The sequence below is a fragment of the Suricata suricatta genome, chromosome 1 (assembly GCF_006229205.1).
Source record: "Suricata suricatta isolate VVHF042 chromosome 1, meerkat_22Aug2017_6uvM2_HiC, whole genome shotgun sequence".
NCBI classification, from domain to species: Eukaryota; Metazoa; Chordata; class Mammalia; order Carnivora; family Herpestidae; genus Suricata; species Suricata suricatta.
In genome coordinates, this window is record NC_043700.1 from 128,083,159 (window position 1) to 128,100,856 (window position 17,698).

At 36.3% G+C, this 17,698-nt stretch overlaps 1 protein-coding gene across 3 annotated transcripts in view; it reads left to right on the forward strand.

The window, feature by feature from the left end:
• Positions 1-17,698, forward strand: part of WDFY3 (WD repeat and FYVE domain containing 3) — a 251,559-nt gene that overhangs the window by 154,660 nt on the left and 79,201 nt on the right. For all 3 annotated transcript variants that reach the window (XM_029943745.1, XM_029943751.1, XM_029943756.1), the window contains 8 exons: positions 1,536-1,647; positions 3,375-3,565; positions 5,106-5,258; positions 9,879-9,952; positions 10,036-10,197; positions 11,565-11,659; positions 15,279-15,399; positions 15,628-15,845. In XM_029943745.1, coding sequence (XP_029799605.1) covers positions 1,536-1,647; positions 3,375-3,565; positions 5,106-5,258; positions 9,879-9,952; positions 10,036-10,197; positions 11,565-11,659; positions 15,279-15,399; positions 15,628-15,845 — 1,126 coding nt within the window. The remainder of the gene's footprint in view (positions 1-1,535; positions 1,648-3,374; positions 3,566-5,105; positions 5,259-9,878; positions 9,953-10,035; positions 10,198-11,564; positions 11,660-15,278; positions 15,400-15,627; positions 15,846-17,698) is intronic.

The following is a 17,698-nucleotide window of genomic DNA, read 5'->3' on the forward strand; positions in this document are numbered from 1 at the left end:
ATCTACTCGAGATAATTAGCTTAATTTGGAAAAGTGAGAATTTCCTTCTAAGGGCATGGTTTATATTAATCCTTGGCAGTTAAGAAATTGAACCGCAGATAACTAAAGAAAACAATTGCTGTTTTTAAGACTATAGCCTACTATTTGCCAGGTATCATTTGGTTTAGGTCACAGTGGTAGATACAGAGAAAATCCCTGCCTTTGTGGTTCTTACATGGTAGTGGAGAGACAAATGATAACTAAAGAAGTAACCTAATTGTAGGATATGTTAGAAGATGAAGAGTGCTCTGCAAAACAATCAAGGAAAAAGTGATCCGCTTATAGTGTTAATAAATAGGATGGTCACAGGAGGCCTCATGGTGAAAGTGAAATTGGAAAAGACTCGAGAGGTGAGGCAGCATGTTTGAAAATACAGGCATGACATGGGGGGTGGGGGGCTGTCCCAGTAATACAGTGCTCAGGCCCTGGGGAGGGCGCATGCTTGCCACCGAGGCAGGTGCGACTAGAGCAAATGCGCGAAAACCGGGTAGTAGGAGAGGATCTCGAAGAGGTAACGGGCTCTAGACTGTTTGGGGTTTATAGGCAGTGAGTGGTAAAGGCGTTGGCTTAAGTAAGTGACATGGGAAGCACTATAGGGTTCCAGAGCTAATGACTGAAATGTGACTGACTTTTTAGCCAGGGTGACTATGACCTCTGTTGAGAATAGAATGAAGGGAGACCAGGATAACTCCGAGATTTTTTGCTCTTAGAATGAAAGACTAGGACTGAGGACTGATGACCAGCGGGTCTAGTGACATGAGTGTCATCAGTGAGCTTGGAAGGTGTTTTGGCTGCTTAGAGGAGGCAAAGCCCAGGGGGAAGGAGATCAAGAGACTGGAAGGAAAGGATTGGGGAACTTACTAGTATTAACAACTTACTAGTATTAACAGTACTTACTAGTATTAACAACTCTTGTGCAGTCATTTGTCTGTAAATATATGTACCATCTTCCAAGGAACATGAACTGTATGTAAATATAGTTCTTTAGGTAACAATAGAACTAAAGTCTTAAGAATGTGTTTGCTTTGAAAGTGCATTATGTGTATGAGTGTGTACACATGCAAAACTTAACAACATATCCTTTCTGTAGGCATGTATTATCTGTAAACACTTGAATAATTTATGTGGCGTTTACTTGTAATTGAAGTAAACCTAATATTATGTTCACTGATCAGAAATATTGTGAGGCAGCGAATGATAAGAACTTTTAAAGTATGACCGTTTCATTCATAAAGACCCTTAAAACTGTTTCCATGTCCCCCTCACCATGTTTATCTCAGCAGATTGTATTTAACTTACTTTCTGTGAATTTCTACCCATTGGAAGAGCTTGTACATTAAAAAAAAAAAAGAACTCCCATGTTTTTAATATTGTGATAAAGAGAGAAAGAAACAATATGTTACCAATTGGGTCTTTTTTTTTCTTTTCCAATAAAATGTTCAGACTGTTCTTCTATAGTTACATTTCTTTTTTTTTTCCCCTTTCTTATTCTTCAGTTAGGCATTTCCTCTCATGAGAACGCCACTCCTGTGAAGTTGATACACAATTCAGCGGGACATCTTAATGGGCCGGCACGGACAGTCGGGGCTACTCTGATTGGATACTTAGGTGAGTCAAATTGTCTTACTGTTTTAAACTTCTTTATTTGCCTTCAAATCTGCATTCACTTCTCCTCACAGGATGGGAAGTGTTTAAATTCATATTTTATAGTGCCGACCTGTAGTGTTCTTGTAATATTTAGAGATTAATGTAACAATCTCAGACTCCAGTCTACTTTAAAAATCATCATCTTTTTAAAAATCCCTTTAACTTTTTTGCTCTTTTGTCAGCCCTGACAGCCTTCTGTGTAATTTCAAGGTAAATTTCATACTTACATTTAGGGACAGATGTAAAGACTTAGAAATATTGATGAAAATTGCATGGTTTTGTGCAGCATTGGTGGCATCCATGAGTGTGTCTGTCATTTGGAAGTGAGTGAGACATAAGAGCTTTGGAGTGTAAACAGTGAATCCAACTATAGTAAACGTTAGAGCTGGTGGACATTCTGCAGAGCCTTATGCCTGATGTCTGCATAAAAAGAGTTGATTTTTTTGATTAGATACAATCCTGAGACATAATTCAGCCAGGTTATTGAAAATTCAGAATCATCCATTATATATTTAATGCACAAATCAATATATAATATTGATTTTTTTTAGATTAGCAGAAAGTTAGTGTTATGCAAGTCAGAATCCTATATGTTTATCAGACATTGGCAATTTTTATTGTCTCAGTGATTTGCAAGTGTCATTACTTTGGTTTTCTTCTTTAACTTCCTTGCATGATAAAGCAGTTTCCTTTACGCTAAGGGACATGGTGATTTTCCTTTATTCGATACAGCAAGTATTTACTGAGCCTGTACTGAGTGCTATGTCTTTGCAAAAATATAGCAGCACATGGTATAGTAGGAAGAACAGTGAGTGAAGAGTTCAAAGATTGAGGTTCTTGCCCCTGTTCGGTCCCTCTGCGGCATTACACCACACATTTGAGTTGTTTAGACTTCAGCTTTTTATCTGTAAACTAGTAATACAGGTCCTAATTACCTGAGAAGGTAGTTTTCAAAGTTTTGAGCCAGAATACTGCAAGTATTATGCATAGTGTAAAGCACCTAAAAATATAAAATGCATGTTAGTTTAATTTTTGGAAAACTCAATCTCGATTAGTAGCCAAATGACATTCAAACAATCCCTTTTTGTAAAAAACAAAGTGAGGACTATAGATGCAAATTTTTTTTTAGTTGACATGAAGTTAGTTCTAGTCCTGTGTTTCCACATGATTATGTTCTCCTGGGGTCACTGCTGTGCTGTTACTCAGACTAGGAGAGCTTGGAGCGGTGCTCAGTGAGGTGCCTGGCTTGGCTTCTCTTGGGAACACTTGGTCCTTGCTTGGACGACACCCCCATCCCATTCCCCGGTTCAGAGCTCAAGTTGCCCCCCCAGGTTTATTCCCCAGCAGTACCTAGTAAGGCATTCTCACTCACCCCAGAACGTGTTCCTAAGGCCTCCATACTTTTTCTTCACAGTGTCCAAAGCTACACAGTCGAAACCTTTGGGCTTGCTTTCAAACCCAGCCTTACTCACTCCTTTACTCCCACCTCGTCTCTGAGAGTGTAGACATTAGCATTTATTACCTTCCATGTCCTACCTTGGAGTTGTTTTTAGAATTTTTGTTTTAGGATAGAGGTGTTTGTTTACTTTTAAGTATAATTTAAAATTAATTAAATACTTCTTAAGATGATTTATCCAGTTCTTGTTTACATGGGGAATTTTAATTATTTTTCACTGTCTTTTAATCAGGAGTAAGAACATTTGTCCCTAAGCCTGTTGCCACTACTTTGCAGTACATTGGTGGAGCTGCAGCCATCCTGGGCCTGGTGGCCATGGCTTCTGATGTGGAAGGGCTCTATGCAGCAGTCAAGGCCCTGGTTTGTGTGGTCAAGAGTAACCCACTAGCCAGCAAAGAAATGGAAAGAATCAAGGGCTACCAGGTTTGTAACCATAAAGCTTTGCCTTCGCTTTACTCTACATTAAAAAAATATATATCTTCTCGATTTTCATTAGCCCATATTTTTTCAAACTCTAGAAGAATGATTTCATCCAAAGAAACTTTAAAAGTCAGTAGTTTTTAGTAAAACTAATATATTTCAAGTGAGAATATGAAGTTTATTTTGGCTCAAGCTTTTTATCCTATTTCATCAAATCTCACTTCCTAAACTCTTGAATTAGGCTCTGTTATCTCAATAGAGCTTTGATATATTTCATAGATTTTCTAGTTTGGAGTTACTTTCCTCTATAGTAAGAGGAGTAAAATGAGACTGCTCCAGAGACTGCCAGATCGGGGACAGATCCAGAGATTTCCCTGGTTTCCTTGTCTCTCCTTTCCGTACCCAGTAATCGTTTACCCACCCCCCCCCCCACTTTCTTAGGCGACTTGAGAGCCACTGTATAACATCTGTGCCATTGCTAATCCTGAATTCTCATGTAGAATTAAAACTGTACAGTGCTCATGTACTCAACAATCTACTAGGTTTAGGCAGAAAGTATCTGGAGCAAGATTAAATCCCTCTAGTGTAGATGAAGTACAAATGCCTTTTCTAACTGTAACCAGTAGTTCATTGGTAGTGAATAAACTTGTTTACTGTTTTCTGTAGATTTAATCACACTGTTTTGGTAAGTGTTTTATTTTGCAGAACTTTCAAAATGATTTTTGGGGCATCACTTACCATGAATATGATTGGGGCATGCACTTACCAGAGCATATCATTCAATTTTTTAAATTTTTTTTTATTTTGAGAGAGAGTACGAACAGAGAGGGGAGACAGAGGATCAGAAGCAGGCTCTGTGCTGACCACAGCCAGCCAGATGTGGGGTTTGAACCTAAGAACAGTGAGATCTGACCTGTTCCAAAGTCGGACATTTTATCGACTGAGCCACCCAAGCTCACCACATTTTAAAAATGGTAATCATAAGGGCACTTGAGTGGCTCAGTCGGTTAAGCATCTGACTTTGGCTTAGGTCTCACTGTCTGTGGGTTTGAGCCCCATATTGGGCTCTGTGCTGACAGCTCGGAGACTGCTTTGTGTTTTGTGTCTCTTCTCTCTCTCTGCTCCTCCCTGGCTCACGCTCTGTCTCTCTTCTCTCTCTCTCTCAAAATAATAAACATTAAACAAAAAAATTTTATTGTAATCATAAACACTATGTTGCAAAAGAAAAATCCTTTTAATAAAACATAATGGAGAAAGAAAAAATTGCACATGATGGCAACAGTCAATATATATGAATTGAAAGGGTAAAAATAGATGTAACAGTTGTTTTAATGATAGTGATGGGTTTACCCTTCTTTTCAGATTTCTTGAATGTTATGTTGTCATAATAAAAATCTAGAAATCAGCTTAGAAGTCTCAGGAATTGCTTTACATAGAGGTCTCCTATGTGTGTGCTTATGTGTGTGTGTGTGCATGTGTGTGTGCATGTGTGTGTGTATATGTGATGACTGATCAATGGGCATTTGGGATTGCTTCCTTTTAGTTGCTGGCAATGCTGCTTAAGAAGAAACGTTCCCTCCTAAACAGCCACATTCTCCATCTAACGTTTTCCTTGGTGGGAACTGTTGATAGTGGACATGAGACCTCCATTATTCCAAACTCAACTGCCTTCCAGGATCTACTCTGTGATTTCGAAGTATGTACATGAATACTAACTGGTAATCCATAGTTAGTGAATCCATTTCTTATTCTGTATGTTGATAGAGTTAACTATTAAACAGTTTTGTCTCTAGGATATGTTTGAGTTCTGTAGTTTTATGATACTCATGTTAATTTAATTAGTCAAAATAGAGTAATGATAAGGTTTCTTCTCCCCAAGGATATTCTAGTTTACCAATAGTGTGGAAATGAAATGGTGTAATGCATATATATTATAGCTAATTTCTGTAGCCTTTGGCATTATAAGAGGCATATTTTCAACAAATGAAGCTGACAGGAACTTTTCCTCAGTAAGGCACCACTTAATTCTCACATATCCCTTCTCCATTTGACTTCTCATTCGCAACACTTGGGTACTTGTCACTGTATACTTTATACACACACACACACACACACACACACATACTTACATGTATGTATATGTGTATATATAAAGTATATATACATTTATATGTCTGTATGTGTATATACAAATTATATGTGCATATCTATGTATATATACACACATACACATGTATCCTTTATATCTGTATATCTCTCCCCTGTGGGGCTGTTGTCTTCCTGTGTAGAGAGATCATGTCTTCATCTGCATCCCTACCGTCCAGAGTGGTGCCTAGTATTTAATGTCTGCTAGCTGTGATGTCTAGGCCAGGGCTCTTCTTCCTCATAAGCACTGTAAGCTCTGTCTTGTCAGTTATTTTAAGTCCCTGACAAACAGGCTCTGTGCCCTCATGCCTTCCTGGAACTTTGGAAGTGTATTAGCAGCCTGGCCCCTACTCTGTCTTCAGTCCCCACAGCTCTGGAGCAAATTGTGCAGTCAGTGTCTCCCTCTTTTCGCAGCACTTGGCTCTCTTGCCCGCCCTCACGCGGTATTGTCCTGGCTCCTGTATCTTTCTTGCTGCTTTCCCCATAATTTTCTGGCTCTGGAATTTTCATTATTTTACGTAAAAGCGCCTGCTGTCTTTATCTTTTTTATCCTTTCCTTTCTTTTAGGTTCTTACCCCATCCCATAGCCTCATCTTCTGATTGTTGAGCCCCGAATCGGAATCTCTAGCTTGACATCTGATTTCCACACTTAGTTGTGATCTTTTTCTCAACATTTGTTTTTATGTCCCAGCAACACCTAAACTGAACTTACCATCCTTCCCCAAATTAGTTCTTCCTTCTAACTTCTGTTTCTATTAATAACATCACCATTTCCCTAGTCACTGAAGCTTGAAATTGAAAAATCAGCTTTCTTCTTCTTCCCTGTTTAGAAACAGTCTGAAATTGTGTCCTATAGACTGTACTTCCGTATTTCATGTAGTTGACCTTTCTGTTTCTGCTTTGACATCCTAGTCTAAGCCCTAATCAACTCCGCTTACCTACTAGAATAACTATCAAGTTGTTCGCCCCTTCTTCAGCCTATCCGTAGATCTTTTGATCTCATTCTTTCTTGGGCATAATCATATTACTTCTTCAGAAACTTTCAGTCACTTCCCTTCCAACACAATAAAGTATACATTTCTCAACCCATTCTTTTAGAAAATACCTACTAAGCATCTTTGAGCCAGGGCATTGTTTTCAGTGCTAATGATGTAAAAATAAAAGACATAGTTCTTACCTCCAGACATTTAGTCCATTATAAGAGAAGAGCAAGTAAATAGACCATTAAAAACTTGTGAAACCACAGAGATAAAGGTATGCAGAGAGAATTATGGTAGTGCTAAAGAGACCTACTTTATCAAGCCCTGCTTTGTTTTCATCTGGTAACTAATGCTTTTAAATCATAGGTTATCATTAGTTTTAAGTATCTGATTAAAATTTTATACTGTAAACATCAGAAATTTAGTTGTTTGACAAGTTTTAACTTCATTTTAAATTACCTTGCGCACTTTATGGCATCATATAGCATTCCTAATTACTGCAAGCCATATCGTCTATAAATACTTAATTCATTCTAGTTTTAAAACACCATTTGACATGGGGCTGGTGCTAGGTGGGTCAATTGGTTAAGCGTTCGACTTCAGTTCAGTTCACCATCTCGAGGTCCATGAGTTTAAACTGTTGTACCCAGGGTTTCTTTATCGCCCCCAAAAACCAGAGACCGCCAGGGAGACCGAATCACGCATGCAAAAGCAAAGGGCTTTATTACGAATTTAGGCCCGGCCAGCCTAAACTCGGGCTCACGGACTTCAACAACACACTGGATCCACGTGGAGCGAGCCCGGAACACGGCGGGGCAGGGCCTTTTATGAGTTTGGGAAGGGGAGTTACAGGAAATTGTGACACAGGTACAGGGGTCCAATCATTATAGTATCACATCATTGACAGTTACTTTAACCAATTACAGAGTGGACCCAGAACCCTCAGGTAGGGCGTGACTAGGACCCTCTGGTAAGGCGTGACTAGTCTTAACCTCCATTTTTAGGCCCGCCCTCAGAAATGTTAATGGTGTTAGCTGGCCTTCAAGGTCAGAGGGGAAACCTGAATCAAATCTGCATCCTTACAGAACCCTGCATCAGGCTCTGTGCTGACAGCTCAGAGCCTGGAGCCTGTCTTCAGATTCTGTGTCTCCCTCTCTCTCTGCCCCTCCCCTGCTTACACTCTGTCTCTCTCAAAAATGAATAAATGTTAAAAAATTTTTTAAGAACCCTGCATTTGACAGATAAAAGTAAAATACTGAGGACAGAATACAGGCATTTTTTTTTAGTAGTTGTTCTAGACTTTATAATAGACCTCTCTAACGATTCGGTCTTCAAAGTCTATTATACCATTTACCAAGAGTGTGAAAACCTTGCAAAGATATACTTCCATTTCTTCCATCTTGTCCTTGTCTACCATTTTACTTCTATGTTTATTGATTTCCACAATACTTTCTATATTATTTTTACTTAGTTATCTTTTAAAGACATTTAAAACTTCTTTTATACATAATAACTTAAATATATTCATAGCATTTTTATCCATTTGTGTAGATCCCAATTTCCATCTTCTATAATTCTTCTGAATGAAGAACTCCTTTAACATTTTCCATAGTGCCTATCTATTGGCCTTAAATTCTCCATCTAAAAAAGTATGTTTTCTTTTTTGAAGGATATTTTTGCATAGAATAAAATACAGTAAATGTTTCAAAATTCTTTTTATATTTAAAGATGTCAGTCACTCCATTGTCTTTTTTATGTTTCTTCTGCTTGGAGTCTGTTGACTTTTAGATCTGTGTTTGTCATTTTTATCTATTAGAAATTCTTTTGCAATTATTTTTCCATCTATTTTGCCTGGTACCCTCCCCACTACCTTTTCTGGACTCCAATTACATATGTGATAGATTGTTTGATTTTTTTTTCTCGCAAGTCCCTAATGCTCTATCTAGTAATTTCTTTTTCATTCTTTTTCTCATGCTCGATTTTGAGTTGTTTTCAGCCTCGCTGAATTATTTTCTACAGTGTCCAATCTGCTGTTCCATCCAGTGTATTCTTTATTGTAAATATTTTACTTTTCATCTGTAGAAGTTCATTTTGCATCTTTGGCTATTTTCTGTTTCTCCACCTCATGTTCATATTTTTGGTGACATTCTTCAGCATATGGAGCATATTTTTTATTTATTTTTTAAAAGTTTACTTATTTTGAGAGTGAGCAAGAGCAGGGTAGGGGCAGAGAGAGGGGCAGAGAAAGAGAACCCCAAGCAGGCTCCACACTGTCAGTGCAGAGCCTGACACACTTGAACCCAGGAGCCACGAGATCACGACCTGAGCGGAAATCAGGAGTCAGGGGCTTAACCAATCCACCCAGGTGCCCTTGGAGCATATTTTTAACAGCTTTTTAAAAGTCCTAATAATTCTAACATCTGTCATTTCTGGGCTATATGTAATAATTGATTTTTCTTCTACTTATATGTCATATTTTCTTTTTTGTTTGCATACTTGGTCATTTTTATTGTATGCTAAATTTTACATCGTTAACTGTTAGATTTTGTTGTATTCCCTTATAAAAGTATTGAACTTTGCTCTGGCATTGTAGTTATGTTTTTGATGCATGCTTTTAGGATTTGTTAGGGTGGACCTAGAGTAACCTTTAGCCTAGCACTAATACTCAGTTTTTCATTTCTAAGGCCTCTACCTAACTCCCCATGTATTATGAAGTCTACCCACTCTTTGGTGGGAGTGAAAACTAGTCTCAGACCTTTGTTAAGTTCCAGGGATTGTTTGGTGTACTATTCTGCAGTGGTTAGCTCCAGTTTTGGAACCTACATGAGATTTCAGTCACTCAGTCTTTGTTTTCATTATACAGCATTCAGTATTCATTCTTTTCTGTATGTTGTGTTCAGTATTCAGTAATAATATTCAGTCACTGATTTCTAGATAAGCTTTCTATAGATCTTGCCTTTCCAGTTGTTTAGGAGGATAATTTCCATAGCAATTATTCCTTTATGAATAGAACCAGAAGTCTTCTATATAAGCAGTTTTATAGGACTTCACCAAATAAAACTTTATAAAGTGGTTATAGTCAGTTAATTATATAAGTGAAGTAAGTCCGGTGTGCTGCATTTATGTTTGTTGGAGAGTCATTTGGGTATTTTTAGCCCTAAATGTACCACTATTCTTTCTTTTTATTGTAGGTTTGGCTCCATGCACCATATGAACTTCATCTTTCCTTATTTGAACACTTTATTGAACTGCTCACTGAGTCCAGGTATTAGTTAATATCTGTGTAGTTTATTCAATTAGAGCAGAGATGATAAGCGCAGACTATAGAAAGTCGTGTTTCTTTTACAGTGAAGCGTCAAAGAATGCCAAGTTAATGCGGGAATTCCAGCTCATCCCCAAGTTGCTGCTGACTCTTCGGGACATGTCCTTATCCCAGCCCACCATTGCTGCTATTAGTAATGTGCTGAGCTTCTTACTGCAAGGTTTTCCCAACAGCAACGATCTGCTCAGGTAGTGACAACTTCTGTATCTGTCTGCTTATTAACTAGAAGTACCAGTGGTATTAAAATGAATGAGATGAAACTGGTTCTTATACCTGTAATGTTAATATTGAAGACATTTGTAAGGCACAAAAGTGTTACATTGCCTTTATAAAGCAAAACCGATTGTTGTCACTAGGGAATGAGAAAATATGTAAGACTGAGCCCAATGAGATTTTTTCCTGGACATAAAAGTATTCAGTAGAGGAATTCTTAGTACATCTTAGTAGCCCTGCTACTTCTCAGATGTTTGTGCACAAGTATGCACGTGTGCACGTGTCCACACACTCCCCCCCACACACACCCTGTAGTAGGCATGCCATCTCTTTTATGTATTTATTTTCTGTCACCCAAACAGATGGTGATATTTTATTTTTGTATATTGCAAACTTTTTATAAGATGTATTTTGCTGCTAATGAGAAATGGCTTAAGGCATATTTATGGATTGTCTGTAGAATACTTTTACTCTCCACATGTAATTCTTATCTTAGCCAAAAATGGAAGGACAAAGCTGCCTAACCAAAGTAATTTCCAAGTAGAGAATTGCTTAAATTCAATTTGACCATTTTCATGGAATCAAGCAAGTAGCACAGGTAAAATCAGAGTGACTGATAGAATATTTTCAGTAGACTAACCTCTAATTTGTGTAGCAAATTATATTCATTTACCTTGAAGACATTTTGGTAACTTGGCAACAGATTTAGAACTGGAGTTTAAAAACTATTTTGGACATTATTGTTAATTGCTATTTAACAACATTTATTTACGTCTAGATTTAAATAGTTCCATTCTGGAACTGCAAAGATCACTTTGTTAAAATTATCCCTGAAACCTATCAAGTTTTTTAATTTTTCTCTACTTTACAGATTAAGAAATTAAGACCCAGAGAAGTTAAGCTACTTGCCTCAAGTAACAAGATTAAACACTGACAGAGCCAGGATTTTAACATTACCTGTGTTTCCAAAACCTGAGTTTTTAACTGTTAGGCCGCGTGGGTCCGTATAGATAATGTTAGGACATTTTGTCGTATTTATTTATTTTAGAACCTTTTAATTTGGATCATACTATTTGGTTCTCAAAGTGCATTAGAGAGTTCATACATTAAAAGGCTCCTATTTCTGGGGAAATATATTTTTCCCTGTTTTAAAACATTGTAACATATAATGTTAATTGGGATGGTCCTAGGAGAAATAAACAAAATGCAACCACTTAAAGGTCTGTAAAAGATTAGGTAAAACAAGGAGCACTACTTTTTCATTTATTTTTGTTATTTCTTTATATTTTTGTTTGGGCATAGAAAAATCTAAAATCTGTAACCTTTTTTCTTATATTTAAAGGTTTGGCCAGTTTATTTCTTCTACTTTACCAACGTTTGCAGTTTGTGAGAAATTTGTAGTTATGGAAGTGAACAATGAAGAGAAGCTTGATACTGGTGAGCCAAGCCTGGAGCTTGAAAACTAATCACCATGTCGTGTTTTAGAATTACATGTGATGCTATTATGTTACTTTTCTCCTTATGTTGCTTTTTATGGTCTTTCACAGTTGTATTTATCTTAGGCCTGTACAATATGCAGAAGTACAGAATTACATATGGAATTTAATAGGGTGTGGATTTTACTTTAAAACTAAAATCTTTCCTGGAAGTGGGTAGAAAGATGGGGAAGTAATAAGGGTGATGAGCACACATACCTTGGCGAGCACTGAGAAGTGTACAGAGCTGTTGAATCGTTGTGCATCTGAAACTAACATAACACTGTATGTTAATTAATACATGAATTAAAAACAGACTCTTAAAGCAGTGAAAGATGAAAAGTCACAGAGATGAAAAGTACAGCAGAAGGGAATACAGTCAGTTGTATTGTAATAGTGTTGTGTGGTGACAGATGGTAGCTACACTTGTGAGCATAGCATAACATATAGAGTTGTCACATCACTGTAAAAACAAACTTAAAAATAGAATACATTAATTAAATCTTTCATATTCTTAGAGGATTTATAGCAATGTTCCTTTAAATAGCAAACAATTCTGTGTGACTTTTTTTTAAAGTTTTATTTATTTTGAGAGAGAGAGCGGGGAAGAGGCAGAATGAGAGGGGGAGAGAGGATTTCAAGCAGACTCCATGCTATCAGCACAGAGGTGGACACGGGGCTCGAACTCATGAAACGTGAGATGACCTGAGCTGAAATCAAGAGTCAGATGTTTAGCTGACTGAGCCACCTAAGAGCCTCAACTCTGTGTGATTTTTGAGCATTGATTGATTTTTTTAAATTTATATACATTTCTTTAGAAACACAGGTACTTGCTAGTGTGAATTATATATTTATAACTATTATTTTTGTTTTCCTATTAAAGATTTAGTAGTCACTTAGAGACAAAACATTTTACTTAGAATCATTTTATGTAAATATAAAATGAAAGTAGTATCATAAGTTGCGATTTGGGGCCCATGACAACCACTTTTTTTTTCATTTGGTGTGTATTTTCCCCCCTTATTCTATGTTTTTCCTGTTACATATTGTAGGATAGATTTGTTTGGAACGCATTGAAAGAACCTTTTGTTTTTATTTACTTTTAAGTTAATTTAAGTCACCTCTTAACCTAGCGTGGGGCTCAAACTCACAACCCCAAGATCTGAAAGGACCTTTTAGGTTGACTTACAATTAAATTCACAGCATCTTCTGTTTGTCAGCATTATTACCCATAATGTCCCATTGTTCCAAAATCGTTCACATAAATGATTTCCCATAAGCCACTATCTACCTGGGTGGGGGAGGAAAATACTGTTGAATCAGTGCCTCGCAGAGGTGTTTTCCTCCATGTTGGTTAGACTCTCTGGGGTACAGCCTCTCCAGTGCTTCATGAATAAGAGGAGAAAGTGTTGCAATCATGTTTTTCAAAAGAAAAAACTAAGATTTGAGAGGCTGAGTGATTTGCTGCAGATCCTAATAGAACATAAGGCTGCTGCTGCCTCATTGGGAACAATGTTGATGTTTCTTTGGTAAAGCGAATTAGCAGTGGATGAGAAGCATAAGATAAAATCAATGGATAACACTTACTGAGTGCTAATGTCTGCCAGGTACTATTTAAGTGCCTTTTATATTCCTGTAACAATTTTATGAAATAGGTATTAGTGCTATCCTAGTTTTTCAAGGGGAGAAACTGAGGCCGAGAAAGATTATGAAAGACAGTTGTCTGAGATCATATTCCTTCTATTTGAACCTAGGCAATCCAGACCAACATTGTAAGCTTTTTTAAGCCACTGCATTTTTCTTTCATATGCACAGATTATTTCTTAGCTCTGAATTAATATAAGCCAAGTTAAACAGGTATTATTGAAAGTGCTTTAAAAATCTTTGGAAACATAACATTTATTTCAAGTATAAAAAGATGTGAGACAAATATTTCTCTTGTCTCCATATTTCTTGTTAGTTGTTGAATTCACTTAACACCAGTGTAAAATTTCCATTGAAAAGAGGACAGTAGTGGAGATGTATAAATTAGCAAATTTTTCTATTGATATGCCAAGTTCATTAGTATTCTCCCCACTTCATTGCCATTTGAAATATTGGAGAAAGAAGCACATTGCTAGTCTTGTTAATACATGACATTTATTGTTTATTTGACATGAACTGAAGACTGCATTAATTATAATGTGATGTTCCAAAAAGTGAAAGCCATAGTTTTTCTTTGAGGTAGTTTATGTAGCATTCAGGACTCACCTACAAAAAAGAAAATGGCTTGTTTAATGCTGAAGAGCAGTATAATAGCATAAAAGGTAGTGCACTATGGAAGAAAGCATCAGTCGGAGTGGAAACAAGTTAAGCTGGAAATTCAGAGTTTATTTTTTTAATCTGTTTTTGAAAATTAAGAGAAGCAAAACTGACAGAAAACTAGACATAAATCTAAGGAGAATTTTTCATTTCTGTTGGGTCACCATTTTCCTGAAATGAAGGAATTGAAAAGGAAATAATTGAAAGGAAGCAATTCTTATCTCAGTTTAGGACGTATGGTATGTTTTCAACAAAGCAATTTATAAAATACCAGTCTTACCTCTTAGAAGCAAAGGGGATCTTGAGTTCCCCTAGGAACTCCCTTCCCTAGGAAGCTTGAGACATCCTTACCAGTGATTGAGGCACAGAATTAGCATTTTAAAAGGTAATGTTTAAAGGTAAAAAGCATCCCTTGCCCAAACAAGTAAAAACATATGACCATGGCAGTTAAAGTTTAGCCCAAACTTCAATTCTGGGACCATGGAAGGTGTGGGGATTGTGATTTCCCAGCCCTCAGCCCATTAGTGTCTGGGCTGGCAGAGAAGGTACAGCGTCGCCATGGAGAACCATAAGCTTTCCGGTTCCCTGCCTTGCTTTTCCAGTTTCTCCTGTACATTTGTGTGCCATTGCCTCTCTTCTATTCTGTTTAATCCTCAGTCTTCTTTATTTACATTTACTGAGTAGTTTATACTTCCTATTTCTCATTTTTAAATTTGGTAAATTTAACTATATCCTTCAAAATGAAACTGGAAATTAAGGATTTGAATTGTTGTTTTTATTCACATGATTAATTTCCCCTGTTGGTGGTGGTGGAGAAATATTAATGTAAGAAAGAGTTTACAGTCTTTTATTACTTGTTTAGATAATGTCAAATATAAATGAATAATTTTCAGGATTCTAAAGTACTCCTAGAGAAAATGTTTTCTTTTTCTTTTAAGTTTGTTTATTTTTGAGAGAGAGAGAAAATTGCACAAATAGAGGAGGGACAGAGAGAGGAAGACCCAGAATCCAAAGCAGGTTCCAGTCCCTGTGCTGTCAGCACAGAGCTCGACACAGGACTCGAATCCATGGACTGTGAGATCATGACCTGAGCCAAAGTCAGATGCTTCACAGACTAAGCCACCCTGGCACCCTTTTAAATTTATTTTTTCAAGTTTATTTATTTTTGGAGAAAATATTTTCTATAAGAAGTAATTTTCAGTGAGTTTTCTTAGAACACATTATATATTTTATACTGGTTTATCTACTAAGGCAATTTTATGTGTATATTTTCATTGTAGGAACTGAAGAAGAGTTTGGAGGTCTTGTATCTGCTAATCTTATACTTTTGAGAAACAGACTTCTAGATATCTTGCTAAAACTAGTATATACATCTAAAGAAAAGACAAGCATTAATTTGCAGTAAGTAAAATCTTTTTAGAATTGATTGTACTAGTTGTTATTACTAGTTAAATCATAGTAGACAAAGGAAAGAATTGCTACTTTTCATAGATTGTTTTTTAGCCTTGCAGTTTGTAGTATCTTGAAAACAAAACCTAGCCTTACTTACATTTTTTAAATTAGAAATCCGAATCCTTTGAAATTAATGTTCTTTCTTTTCCTTCTTCTTAATTATCTCCCTTTAAATAGAGCTTGTGAAGAACTGGTCAGGACACTGGGTTTTGACTGGATTATGATGTTTATGGAAGAACACTTACACTCCACCACGGTCACGGCAGCCATGAGGATTCTTGTTGTGCTGCTGAGTAATCAGTCCATTCTCATCAAGTTTAAGGAAGGACTCAGTGGTGGAGGGTGGCTGGAGCAGACAGATTCTGTCTTAACTAATAAGATCGGAACTGTATTAGGTATGGGACTTTTACCATCAGCTGTTTTATAAAATAAGCTGTTGTATTTTGTTTTTAAATCTTAAGAAAGCTTATAGTCTTCTATATTTGACAACTGTTAAGAGTCATGAATTTGGATGAGTGAATGAATGAATGAACAGCTTAGAAAGTTTCAAATTTGTCATTTTTAATTGCAAATCAAGCTGAAGTCAGAGACAGGACATTAAAGATGTAAAAACTCAAGGGAAATCCTTGTCATCTATTTGTTGTATAGTTCCCCTTTCTTATGTATAAGTAAGTAATTAGCAAATCATCCAGACTCAGTTAATAATAATCAGTATTTTGAGTGCTTGTTCTGTGCCAGTTACCAAACCTTTTCATTTTCACAGTTGTCCTTTAAGGTATAAATACTATCATACCTATTACACTGATGAGAAAACCAAGCATAAGTATGAAGTTACTTGTCAGCTAGTAGTGTCAACATTTGAATCCAGGTCTATTAGATCAAAAGCCCATGCTTATAACTATTGTGTTATATTGCCTCTCAAAGATTTAATTAAGCTCGAGGTTTCAGCCACATTTCCTTATTCTCTGCTTGCTAGTTTTGTGCTATTTTCAATGTGGAACTGAGCATTTAAGTAATATTAGAAAATTATAGCTTCCTATGTTATATTCATTTGAGCTGCTTTTCTATTCATATTAATCAGTGTTCTTATTTTGGAAAATATATATTTAAGATAATGTTTTTATTGAAAACCACAGTCATTCAATTCTTAAAATATATATTTTAAAAATATATTTGTCTTTATAACATTACATTTAAAAATCATATATAGTTATATTCTGGAATAAGTATCAAGAATATCTGTTTACTCTTGTCAGATGGAAAGTTAGGGATCCAAATTGAAAATGTAATTTATCTGTTAAAAAAAAAAGTATAAGCATCAATACCTAGGTGCTGCCTGCATCTGATTCATATATCAAAGAAAATGATAGGAAGACCGAGTTTACAACATAACATTATTTTACTTTTATTTCACATTGGAAAATGTCTGAAGAATCTTTGCAATGAAGAAAGGAATTCATGGTGAAATGATTTCCCAAGAAAATTGATGGCATTGAAATATATATTCTAAGTTATCATGGTTTTTATGGTCTAAAAAAATCCCCATTTTGCATTGACCCTAGGAGAGGGATCTAGCCTACAAATGTTAGTTAGGAGTAGTTTGCTAGCAAGACCTTGCACTTGCTGACCTTAATGATAGCTACTAGGAGAGCAAGCAAGAGAGGAAGGCACAGCAGAATGTGAGATCTTTGGAAAATGAGAGTTTCAAATGCTAATAGATAGCACCACTTCCCATCAAAGGCCAAAAACCACAGTAGTAACACCTGAGATTTATATAGCACGTTGTGCTTTACAAAATTCTTTTATGTGTTTCATCTCTTTTGAGCTTCATGATTGTGGAGACAGGTATATATTTCATGGATATGTTATACTCTATATGAAAGAAACCTAATAAATGAAAAATAGGGATTAATTTCTCTAATTGGAAAAATAAGACTGTTAAGTGCATAAGGTTCCTGAGTCAGACAGTGCTAGTGTCTGAGTAACCATCTTCTTAGTCCTGGTCTTTTATCTGTTAATCAGAAAAAGGTGCCTTTTCTATCTCTCACCTTACTTCATGCTTTGGAATTTCTCTTCTTTTATAGCTGCTTACAAATTGCATATGCTCTTCTTGTTCTAAAAGCAAAACGTAGGAACTTAAGTGTAATTTAAATTTGATTCAGTTTAATTAAATTTTTCCGTGTATACCTGTGTGACCACACATATATAGGTGTATGTATATAGATCTATGTCCTATCATTTGATTGTT